This window comes from Rissa tridactyla, chromosome 1 (genome assembly GCF_028500815.1).
Source record: "Rissa tridactyla isolate bRisTri1 chromosome 1, bRisTri1.patW.cur.20221130, whole genome shotgun sequence".
Classification (NCBI taxonomy): Eukaryota; Metazoa; Chordata; class Aves; order Charadriiformes; family Laridae; genus Rissa; species Rissa tridactyla.
In genome coordinates, this window is record NC_071466.1 from 89,862,783 (window position 1) to 89,874,184 (window position 11,402).

The 11,402-nt window shown below is 40.0% G+C and overlaps 1 protein-coding gene across 7 annotated transcripts in view; it reads left to right on the forward strand.

Moving 5' to 3' along the window:
- ZFX (zinc finger protein X-linked) overlaps positions 1 to 10,212 on the forward strand; it is a 25,780-nt gene extending 15,568 nt beyond the window's left edge. For 6 of the 7 annotated variants that reach the window (XM_054224532.1, XM_054224497.1, XM_054224523.1 and 3 more), the window contains 5 exons: positions 1,472 to 1,621; positions 1,817 to 1,960; positions 2,053 to 2,187; positions 4,680 to 4,820; positions 6,370 to 10,212. In XM_054224532.1, coding sequence (XP_054080507.1) covers positions 1,472 to 1,621; positions 1,817 to 1,960; positions 2,053 to 2,187; positions 4,680 to 4,820; positions 6,370 to 7,556 — 1,757 coding nt within the window. In that variant the 3' untranslated portion in view covers positions 7,557 to 10,212. The remainder of the gene's footprint in view (positions 1 to 1,471; positions 1,622 to 1,816; positions 1,961 to 2,052; positions 2,188 to 4,679; positions 4,821 to 6,369) is intronic. The other variant, XM_054224541.1, reaches the window with a different exon arrangement.
- Positions 10,213 to 11,402: the final 1,190 nt, after the last annotated feature.

Here is an 11,402-nt window from a genome sequence, read left to right on the forward strand (position 1 = left end):
AATTGTACTTAAATAGAAATGTGTTTGATACATGAGACAGGACATGTGCTAGTTTATCTAATTTAAAGCCTAACTTATTGACTTCATGTCAGGAAAACAATAGTAATAATATTTTGAGCTTTTTTTAAAAAAGTAGATCTTGAAGTAAATGGAAGAGTTGCAATTACTGAATAGTTAAGCTATGATTTAGTTAGGGTAGTTTAATGAGTGCCGGTAAAATAAGCATACTTTGTTAAGTATTTTGTACGTGCTAGGTATGGTAGTTAAAAATTCTACAGCATTTATGGGATAGTTCTTACACTTCCTTTAGAATAAATTTTGTGTCTTATTGTCATGAATTGAAGTCGTGCATGGCTTTGAGGGAGCCGTGTCAGCCTTCAAAAGGGACTTTATGAGCAGTAAAGTCACAAATTACAAAACTATGCCATCACATTAAGAATTCTTAAACGATCTTAACACTTGAGAAACTTCTGAGGCTTCTGAAACTGGGATATTCTCTGAAGGCCTTGAGATACTGGATTTGATTTTTGTGAAAGCATATTTAGTATTTATGTCTTGAAAACCCACGCTTGGTAAAGTAAGATGGTGTGTGGGTGTGCATGCCTATGTAGAGTATGTCTTAAAAATTAGAAATGTGTTCCTCGTAAAGCTGGCTGTTAGCCCTGTTTATGTGGGAGGACTAGGCAAGTTATGGCAGTTCAAACTGAAGCGTGGTGTCGGTCCACTTCTGCAAGGAAGAGAACAAAATTTGAGATGATAGTAAGGATAGTATGTAAGGCTACAGCATAAAATTGAGTTCAAGTCCCTTCCATTAAGGGCACCATGAACGATTAGCTGAATGGATTCACCAGTGCCGTGGTGTCAGGGCAGCACTTTGGCACTGTGCTTGATCCCTCAGCTGTTGAGCAGATGAGGAAAGTAGGGGGGTTTCTTCCTGTAGTTTTCATTCAGGTTTCCTCTCTGGTGAGCTGAAGAAGCATCAATAACACCGCTTTGCAAGGAACCGGGTCTTGCTGGCAGAAATAGTACCACTTGCATTAGAGACAGGGTTGAGGAACAGATAATGCTTTTGAAAAAAAAAACAGTTAATAGCTTAGTAGTTGTGAAGGAGAAAGCAATTACAACTGAGAGTAAGTGAAATTAAGCCACAGAGTAAGTACTGACGTGCAGTTTCTTTCTACCATCATCTTGCTGCAGATCACTGTTTTCCTATTAGCATTGCCTGGTGTGGTGCTCATGCCTCTAGTCATATCACCACAGCTCTCTTCCCCCTTAACTAGAAGATATAGCTTGAATTTCTTTCTGGGTTTATTGTCATTGTTTTCAAGGATGTGAAAAAAATATTTATGGGTAGGTTCTTTATCACAACTTAATTTTAAACTGCTTCCAAATTTGATTAATAACATAATAAAGTCTTTCGTGTATGTCTGTCTGTATATGACTGGATAATTGTAATAACTTGTTTTTGTAGTGGATGATGCTGGTAAGATAGAACACGAAGGTTCTGCTGAAATTACCATGGAAGCAGAGTCAGAAAGTGGCTCTTGTAAAGTGGATGGCATTTGTCCAGAAGTCATCAAGGTCTATATATTCAAAGCAGATCCTGGAGAAGATGACTTAGGTAAAATACGCTCATTTTAGAATACTCAGCCTGGCATTTGAAATTTTGCATAATTAGAGACTGTTGTTTTTCAAGTCATCTGTAAAGAGCTGTGGGTCTAAATGTTACAGAGTTACAAACGCAGTTTTCTGCAGTTTAGCATAGAATTTGAACAAAGCGTATTTAAAAATATTTTGCTCTGGTCTTCCTAATTAGGGGGCACAGTAGACATTGTGGAGAGCGAGCCAGAGAATGACCACGCAGTTGGATTACTTGATCAAAATAGCAGTATTCGTATTCCAAGGGAGAAAATGGTTTACATGACTGTAAATGATTCTCAGCACGAAGATGAAGACTTAAGTAAGTAGGTGGCTTTCATTTGGGAACAGGGATTTTCACTTTCAACAGTGCAGTGTTTCTATTAATTTTTTCTTGACTTCTTTTTCTCTTAGATGTTGCAGAAATAGCTGATGAGGTTTATATGGAAGTGATTGTAGGAGAGGAGGATGCAGCAGTGGCCCATGAACAGCAAATTGATGACACTGAAATTAAAACTTTCATGCCCATAGCTTGGGCAGCAGCTTATGGTAGGTAATACTCAAAAGAATTCTTCCTGGTGACACTGTCTCTAGCAGATGTTGGGCGTTGTTTTTTGAAGGGTAGTGGAGTATTTGTGGTTTTCGATATGTTTTTAAAGTTTTAGTTTAAGAATGATTTCTTGGCATAATGAGCCTTAATATTAAAAACAGAAGAAGAGAGAAGCTGTAAGGCAGGCTTCTTCTTATTCCTATTTTAACAAGCATTTTCCTTCATATTTTCATGATGTAGAAGGGGATGTACATGAGCTTTCAGCTGAAAAATTGCATCTCAAGTACACCTGTCCTTCACAGTTTTAGGACACAGTAAGAGCTGGCTTGGGAATAGAACTGAGTATTTTTATTTGGTGGTAAAAAAAAAAAAAGCAGATGGGAATATGTAAGATTCAGTGTAATAGTGAAAAGCAACACTGACCTCTAGCTTGATTTAAATGCTTTCTAGAAGGGACATACAAATACATGATTTCACTAATGGAAATAATCAATTGATTAACAAAAAAGAATCTGGAGGGAAACATCTTAAAATTATAGCAGAACTTTGAGAATATTTCCAGCATGCAGAACTGGCGCACAAACTGATTTCCAAAACTTACGTAAGCTGGTAGACCAAAATCTCGTCTTGGAAATATTTCTGTATTGCCACGTTCTCCTTCCAAACGTAATTTGAGTAAACAAAGCAGGAGAAATAGTGGAGTAGAGGACAAAACTTAGGTTACGTGTCTGCATGATGTGGACTGTGGTGGCAAACAAACGGCAGGGAAGTGCGGAGGACACGATGGGGGCTGGAATCACGGATGTAAGTCAAGGGAGGGCAAGATTTCAGGCAGCAGCGTGTGTTTAAAAGTTGTTTAGGAGACGGGTGGTAGCGCACCCAGACCTTATCTTTGGCCATATGCTGGTGAGCACAGTTTCAGCGGAGAGGAAAGGACAGAAGCCAGGTTGAGTGGGAACTAAAAATTAAATTAAGTGAACTCGGAACAACAGTGGTAGACTGAACGCTGAGGGATTTTTGGAGGAGGAGGAGAAAGTTGAGCAGAGTGTATTAAAAACAGAGAGTTGGAATTGAAAGGAGAATTTAAGAATGTGGGAAACAGTGGAGTCATTGCATTGTTGGCAGTAAGCAGCCTAACATGCAAGGTGAGAGGTGGTGGGAAGGGAAGAAATAACGAAGCAAGAAGGCATGAAAATGGCAGAGGTTGGTCATCTGCACTTCTCAGAACTCTTCTTCATTTAAAGAGGGTTTAAGAGCTGATAGCAATGGCGTTTAAAATGTTACATTTGTTTTGTTGCTGTATTGTAGCAAAGCCCAGTCCCACTGTGCTTTACATTCCAGAAGGTTTTTACAATTTCATTCTAGTGTTAGAAAATGTGTGGGGCCTGTTCTGTGTCACACCCCAGAAGGACTCTTCATGCACCTGTTGCAAACTTTCTACGTGTAAGATGTGAAATGGGTTTTTGTTTTCAGTGTCTGTCACTTGTCACATTTGCTGTTCAACACTTGAGCTAGTATATACGTCAGAATCTTCAGGCTTTGCACATGCCTGTTTCTGGCTCTGAATCTTCTTCTATTAATCATGAATATTCATCCCCAGCACTCTACAAAGGGAACAGCTATTGAGCATCTTGCCCTGTCTTCCACTTCTGTCTTATTTGTGTGCTTTGCTTTCACGAGGAACTGTTGCCTTCTATTGATTCAAGGAAAAATCATAAAATCTGTTACTAAAATTTATTTATGCCCTTAAATCACCAGTGTTAAACTGACTGCCGGTAAATACCTTCCTGAACATATAGATGTATTTACCTGTAATTTTCATGTTTGTTTTACATCCAGTGATACCCTTTGTGTATTAAACACGAAGTTCTGTGAGGCAAAGATTGTTTCCTTCTTTCTTTTATACAATACTGAGCATGCTCTTTGTTCCCAGTAGAAAGAATTTGTAAGTGTTAAAGCATCAGGTGTGCCAATAGTAAGTAGTGTACTTTGTGTGCAAGTGTATGGACTGTTCAGAACGATTCTTTGATCGCAGTTCTGGTTCTGAAACTTGGTGTGCGAAAAACTTCAGTCAGGTGAATTCAGATGTCCAGAAGTGAATGGAAGCTCAAACATGAATGTATTTCAGGACTGAGAAGAAAATGGGGCACAGTGTCCTGCTGTTGTTTACTGATGTTAAGCATTTTGGGCATAATTAGCAACCGAAGAAATGCAAAAAATACTGCTTTTAAAGGAGAACTCTTTGTGAAATGGAAAACCATTAACTCCTGTAAAATTATTTTAACAAAGGCAATGCTTGCAGGTTCATAATACTAAGCGTAATTTGTAAGTTAAATACAGAGAAGTTTTGCAGCTCATCCTGTACATTAGTATGGTTTGATTAAATGTCCAGATAATAGTTTATCATTTCTTGTGTTGTCATTGTAGAATTTATTGCTCAAATAATCTGTAGAGTGATGACAGTAGGTAACTTTTTACCTTATCTTGTTAGGTAATAATAATGACGGCATTGAAAGTCGGAATGGCACTGCAAGTGCTCTTTTGCACATAGATGAGTCAGCTGGACTTGGGAGACTGGCTAAGCAAAAACCAAAGAAAAAAAGGAGACCTGAGTCTAGGCAGTATCAAACAGGTGAGTATCTGGTGGCTGGTTGTACTCTCATTCCTCTAGGCACTTATTCATAAACAAATGTACTTTGCTGGTAGGGTGTGCAATGTCTTGTGAAAAGCAGTGATTATTTTGGGAATCATTTTGTTGACAACATTTCTACATCATAAATGAGTGCATATTTAATTTTAAAGTTCTTAAACACATAGCTGCTTTGGATTGTGGGGGGTGTTTTAAAGGAAACCATCTCTGACATAGAAAAACTCAGTATCATAGCAAAAGGTTAAAAAGCTATATACTTAACTTGCCACACCAATTTTAATGTTTAATGTAACTTTTTTAAAGGTGATGTGACATAAACAGTGTTCTGTAACAGTACTTTTAAAAAACCCTTTTTCTCTTTATTGAAAATATATAGAACAATCTATTTCATTGTGTCAGCTCCATAAGTAAGTGGAAAATCTGAACGTTCTGTGTTACAGTGGGTAGTGTAACTTCTATACCCTTTTCTGGTTAATTGTGAAATAAATTGCCTTGATGTTCACAGCACTGTTCTTACTTGCATCTGTAAGAACAGATGCGCTGTTTTGGCATTATTTGGTTTCTGCTGTTACTGTGTTATGGTCTGAACGATTTATTTGGTCCGATAAAGTTGAAAAAGCACATGAGTGTTTTCTTCAGCAGCCTTGCTTTAAATGATACTAAAAGTTTCTTTCCAAATTGTGACTTAACTGTAGGAGTTTGGTTTTGTCTGTCACTGAATTAGTAAACTAGGCAAATTGTAATCTTAAAGTTTGCTTTTTCTATTTCCAGCTACCTAGTCAGTTCTCCTTCTAAAACATTTTTGGAAAAGAGAGCTTTTTAGCATGCCTAGACAAATTCAGGGTAAACAAATCAGGCTGACGGATGAGTGCAAATAAGTTCCAAAGCTTTGAGGTGTCCGTATGTGAAGTGTGTTCTCATTGATTCCTGCTCGCTATCTCTTCAGAGTGTGGCTGTGACAGATGGCACAAGGAGGAGGTGTTAGTTTGGGGAGATGTCAATTGTAGTCAGCAGCAGGTGATTAAGCTGCCAGATTAAACTTTATCTACAGATTTCGTGGAAAGTCAAAGAAGATCACATGCTATTCTTACTACGTAATACTCAGTCAAAGAAGTTGGCTGCTGTTGTTTGCACCAGCAGCGGTTTCTATGCGTATTTAAGGTCTGAACTCATTCAGAATTCTTCGAAGTAGAATTATTTGAGGTGAAGAACAGCTGGGTGATGCTTTGGTTGTCGCCATCAAAAAACAGTATTTCCTTTCTCCTGATAATGAATGAAAGTAGTCATTCCCTCAGTTTCTTCTACCTAACCCAGTAATTAATGAAAGCAGTAATTCCCTCAGTTTCTTCTACCTAACCCGGTAACAAGCTTGTTTTTTATATAGTATAGTGATGCGTCTGACTCTGTGATCTTATTTAACAATTCATCTTGTTATTAACAATTCATCTTGTTATTAAGGTTGAAATACGACGTTTATTGAAGTGTAATATTGTAGTATAATATTGATGAAGGGTTTTTTGTTGTTTTTCAGCAATAATCATTGGCCCTGATGGTCATCCGTTGACAGTCTACCCCTGCATGATTTGTGGAAAGAAATTTAAATCTAGAGGTTTCTTGAAAAGGCACATGAAAAACCACCCGGAGCACCTTCTTACTAAGAAGAAATACAGATGCACAGACTGTGATTACACTACGAATAAAAAAATAAGTTTACATAACCACTTGGAGAGTCATAAGCTGACCAACAAAACAGAAAAGCTTATTGAGTGCGATGAGTGTGGGAAAAGCTTCTCTCATGCAGGAACTTTATTTACTCACAAGATGGTGCACAGGGACAAAGGAGTTAATAAAATGCACAAGTGCAAATTCTGCGACTATGAGACAGCAGAACAAGGATTACTGAGTCACCACCTTTTAGCTGTCCACAGCAAGAACTTTCCTCACATTTGCGTGGAGTGTGGCAAAGGATTTCGCCATCCATCAGAGCTCAAGAAGCACATGCGAATCCACACTGGTGAAAAACCCTACCAGTGCCAATATTGCGAATACCGATCTGCCGACTCTTCTAACTTGAAAACTCACGTAAAGACTAAACACAGTAAGGAAACGCCATTCAAGTGCGATATTTGTTTCCAGACTTTTTCAGATACCAAAGAGCTACAGCAGCATACGCTTATGCATCAAGAAAGTAAAACACATCAGTGTTTGCATTGTGACCATAAGAGCTCAAACTCGAGTGATCTGAAACGACACATAATTTCAGTCCACACGAAAGACTATCCTCATAAGTGTGATATGTGTGATAAAGGCTTTCATCGGCCTTCGGAACTGAAAAAACACGTGGCGGCTCACAAGGGTAAAAAATTGCATCAATGCAGACATTGTGACTTTAAGATTGCAGATCCCTTCATTCTGAGTCGCCACATACTCTCAGTTCACACAAAGGATCTTCCATTCAGGTGCAAGAGATGTAGGAAGGGCTTTAGGCAACAAAACGAGCTGAAAAAACACATGAAAACACACAGTGGCAGGAAAGTTTATCAATGTGAGTACTGTGAGTATAGCACTACAGACGCCTCAGGCTTCAAACGGCATGTTATTTCCATTCATACAAAAGACTACCCTCACCGTTGTGAGTATTGCAAGAAAGGGTTCCGAAGGCCTTCAGAGAAGAACCAGCACATTATGCGGCATCATAAAGATGTTGGGCTGCCTTAAAGTCTCTTTCACAGACTTACGGCTGGAATTATAAAGGAATTTTGCCTTTCAGGCACTTAGCTTATTTTAAAGCCAATCACCTGCGATCACACACACAAAAAAACCAACAAAAAAAAAACATACTGTGCATTTGATTTGTTGCTGTATAAAAATAGGATTATTGCTTCTAGTTGACTTTTATACCTTTTGTTCAATAGCGTGTTCTGAATTCTATTCAGTTTGTTTAATAAATGAAGAAAAGATGGCAACAATAAAGTTGCATTTAATAAAGTAAACCCTGTCTCTTACTGAATTTTTCAACCGTAATAGTTTATTTAAGTATATTTATCTTACTGACCTCGTTGATACTCACAGTGTCCATGTTAATGCAGTTTTGTCGTGAATTTTAAAAATACGAGATTTCTTTTGATGAAATTGTCAGAGGTGTGTATAAAATGGGGAATTGTGATGCTGAAGATAAAGTCACTAGGGCCCACCTGATTGTCTTGTTTTGACTAGACAGACTTTGTGGCAGGTTAACTGTTTTCCATTTGAGGAGTTACACATCTGACTTTATTGTGGAAAACTGTTCTGCGTTTTAATTCAGGTTTCAGAGACGAAAAATTTTTCAAAGTGGTTTGGGGCATTTGTTACCTTTCTTTAGCGAATTTGAAAGTATGCTCAAATATTGTGTTTATTGTTCCGTGCTTCTTTGTCTTTGAAAGGTTTTGCCTGTTACAAAATGAGTTGGGTTTTTTTTTTCCAATTTACTGCTGTCTTAATGTTGGAAACGTAAAATACTGTTGTTGCGTTTGCAGAGATAAGAGATCACAACTGTCTGTACGTGCCGGTAAACATACCTCACACTTAATGCTTTTGTGTATGTTAGTATTTCTTTGAAAGAACAGCTTGTGGTTCAGGTCCACGTTTTTTATTGTTTTAGAATAAAATTTTAAGACCAAGAGGTGCCTCGATTTTGGAAACCAGATATTTACAGTGAGAGCTTCAGAGGGGGGCGGAGTGGAGCAGGTGCATTCATAAGGAGTAGAGGTGTTTTAATGTAGATATCCATAATAAGTAACTTATGATAGTAGCAGAACTGTTCGTAAATTGAATGTTTTTTTCCTGAGCCATTAGCAGCTGTGTTAAGCTGCTGTTTATTAATTAGTACAGTATCCAGAATTAACCCAGTTCTTCTAATCTGTTTATAAACAGCTGGGAGAACATTACAATTATTATAGGCAATTTTGCCACCTGAAGACTATTATAAAATAGCGCCGTATCACTTGCTAATTGCAGCGTAAACGTACCAAGCACAAAGTCGTGTACCTTAACAACAACTGTGGAGCAAAAAACCCCAAACCATTTAATTACAAGCCAGATTTTAGGACCCAGCCCCGCTCCCCTTGCCCAGATTCCTGCTGAAGCCACAGGTTGGCGATGAATTGCGGATAGCCGGCTGCCTGCCAGCTTGGGATAGATTTGTCACCAACAATTCTCTAACGATTCTTGTTTCCAGGCAGGCGAACTTCCCGTTGCAATGAAACAGGAGTTTTAGTTGATGATTTCAGGTTTGGGGTGGTAAAGGGACAAAGGTTTCCTTGCAGATGTGCATCTTGCGAAGCCTTTTGTATTTTGTTGTGTTACCAAGCCCTGCTCCTACTGCTCAGCCCTTCCCTTTTCACCGTAAGCCCAGATACTTGTGGTTTTAATTTGCAGTTCAGGAGAGCCGAATGCCGTGTCGCTACCTTTATTGTATAATGGTTTGGGTTTTTTCCTTTCGATGCCTGCTTGACAGTGCCCCCCAGACTTGCCCAACGTGCTTGTGTATAATACCGCTACTAACGGGCCCTGGACCTTTAGCGTGTCATCAATACCTAGGTGTGCTGCACTGTGCCTTCGCTGAAACCCCCGGGGAAGTCAGTGGATTTCCTACATGGCCGTAGCTGTCTGTCTGTCTGTCTTGTCGCCTACTGATTGCCAAATCAGATGCAGTAAAACCCAGCGGAGATTTGCCATTGGCATCTTGCAGAGTACCCTCTCGCGACCTTCCCCCCCGCCCCCTTCTCTTACCTTCAAGCATTTTCTAACTGGAAACCTGAAAAGTGTTCAGAGTCTGCGTAAATGCCCCTAGCGTTGCCGAGGATTTTAGCCATTTTGAACTTTATTTTTTTAAATAAGCTGAAAGACAAAGAACACAATTTTACACCTTTTTTTTTCTCTTACGTAGCCTGGAATCATACACACTTTTTTTTTTTTTTTTTTAAGCACAACGTTGAAACTTTTTTTTTAATAATTAAGGGTTTGGTCAAGTGGATTTTGTAAAATGTATTTGTCTGTATAAAGAAAATGAAATTATAGTTATTGTTAATGTACTGACATTAGTTACAGGTTAGTTTTAATTCTTAAATAATTTGCTTAGCAAATGCTATAAAATGGATGTTTCAGTTTAATGTTTAAAAAAGGTACAGATTTTTACAAGGACATAATATAAATTATTGTTCTGTAGAAAATACCCTGTTAAATATTGTATACGTCCTTCCCTCTGTACACTTTGTAAAAAAGACAAAAGAAAAAAACAAAATACATAGAATCATATAGGGATGTGTGACATTATTGTAATTGTGTACTTGATAATAACGTGAAAAAATAAAATTCAAAATATTTTCCTGTTAAATGAACATTTGGTCTATTTGATGCCAGTACTGAGATCAAGCGTTTGTTCTGAGGGACACGGTCACCTCCAGCTCTCATCCAGCTTATTTTTCTGCTCCCCATTTTTTCAGCTCGTCGTGTGCAGTTCTGGGGTGCGGGCGATTCAGTCCCTCATTGGGCCGAAACGTACCTTTACAAGAAAGTCTGCGAAAATTAAAGGCAGGGATGGCAGGTCTTCAAAATCCATTTTAATGCGTGGGGTGTTTTTTATATTCAAGGATTCATGTCTGTTAAACTTCTTACGATGCCGCGATGCTTTTCAGCGAGGTGGTTACCTGCTATGTGCTACTGCCCTGTCCTGAGTGGAGTGAGGCAACCGCTGTCCTTGAAACTCAATTAATAAAATGTGTTCCCGGTGCCTCTTCCTTTGGCGCGTTGTCCCCGGGGTCCTGTCTCCCTTTCCTCGCCTCCGCCAGGATGGGTGAGGGGGTGTCGCTGGGCCAGGGGGACGCCCAGGCTGGGGCTCTGCCCCGTCCTCACCCCTCCTGCCCCAGCTCCTCTGCCTGCTGCTCCCCAGCAGGGATGGATGGATGGATGGATGGATGGATGGATGGATGGATGGATGGATGGAGAGGGCTTAGGGCTGTTCTTCCCGCTGCTCTATTGACACTTCAGCCCGGTTAAATTTGACTTTTTTTGGTAATGGTTCTTCCGGCCCGGGGCATCCTGCGTGTAAGGGTGCGTGTGACCTCACGTCAACCCCCTGTCCCCACTAACCTTGTGACAGAAGTGCTGTCGGGTGTCGCTTCCCTCTGTGCCTGCCTGAGGAGGGAGGGGGTGGAAGGTGGAGGTGGCAGTGTCTGCTGGCCCACACACCGTCAGGATATTCAGCCCCACGAGTTCACTCTCGCTGGATCCCTTTAGGCAAGGCTGACTCATCCACTCCCCGTCTCGGTTCATCCTGCAGCTGGGCTGGCCTTGGGCAACTCTTCACAGGCAGAAGCTGTCAGGCGGAGTTGCCAGCAGTCTGCTGTGGATGCGATCGGTTTTCTTGTTTCCTCCATCCTACCTGATGTTCCTCAGCTGCTCATCGTGAAACTGCACGTTGAGCACCCGAGGCGTTCAGGGCGCTGCAGAACAAATACACCCATTTCTGGCGTATTCCTCCTTTCTGCGAGGAAGAGCCAGGAGCAGCCACTAGTTCTTCCAGCT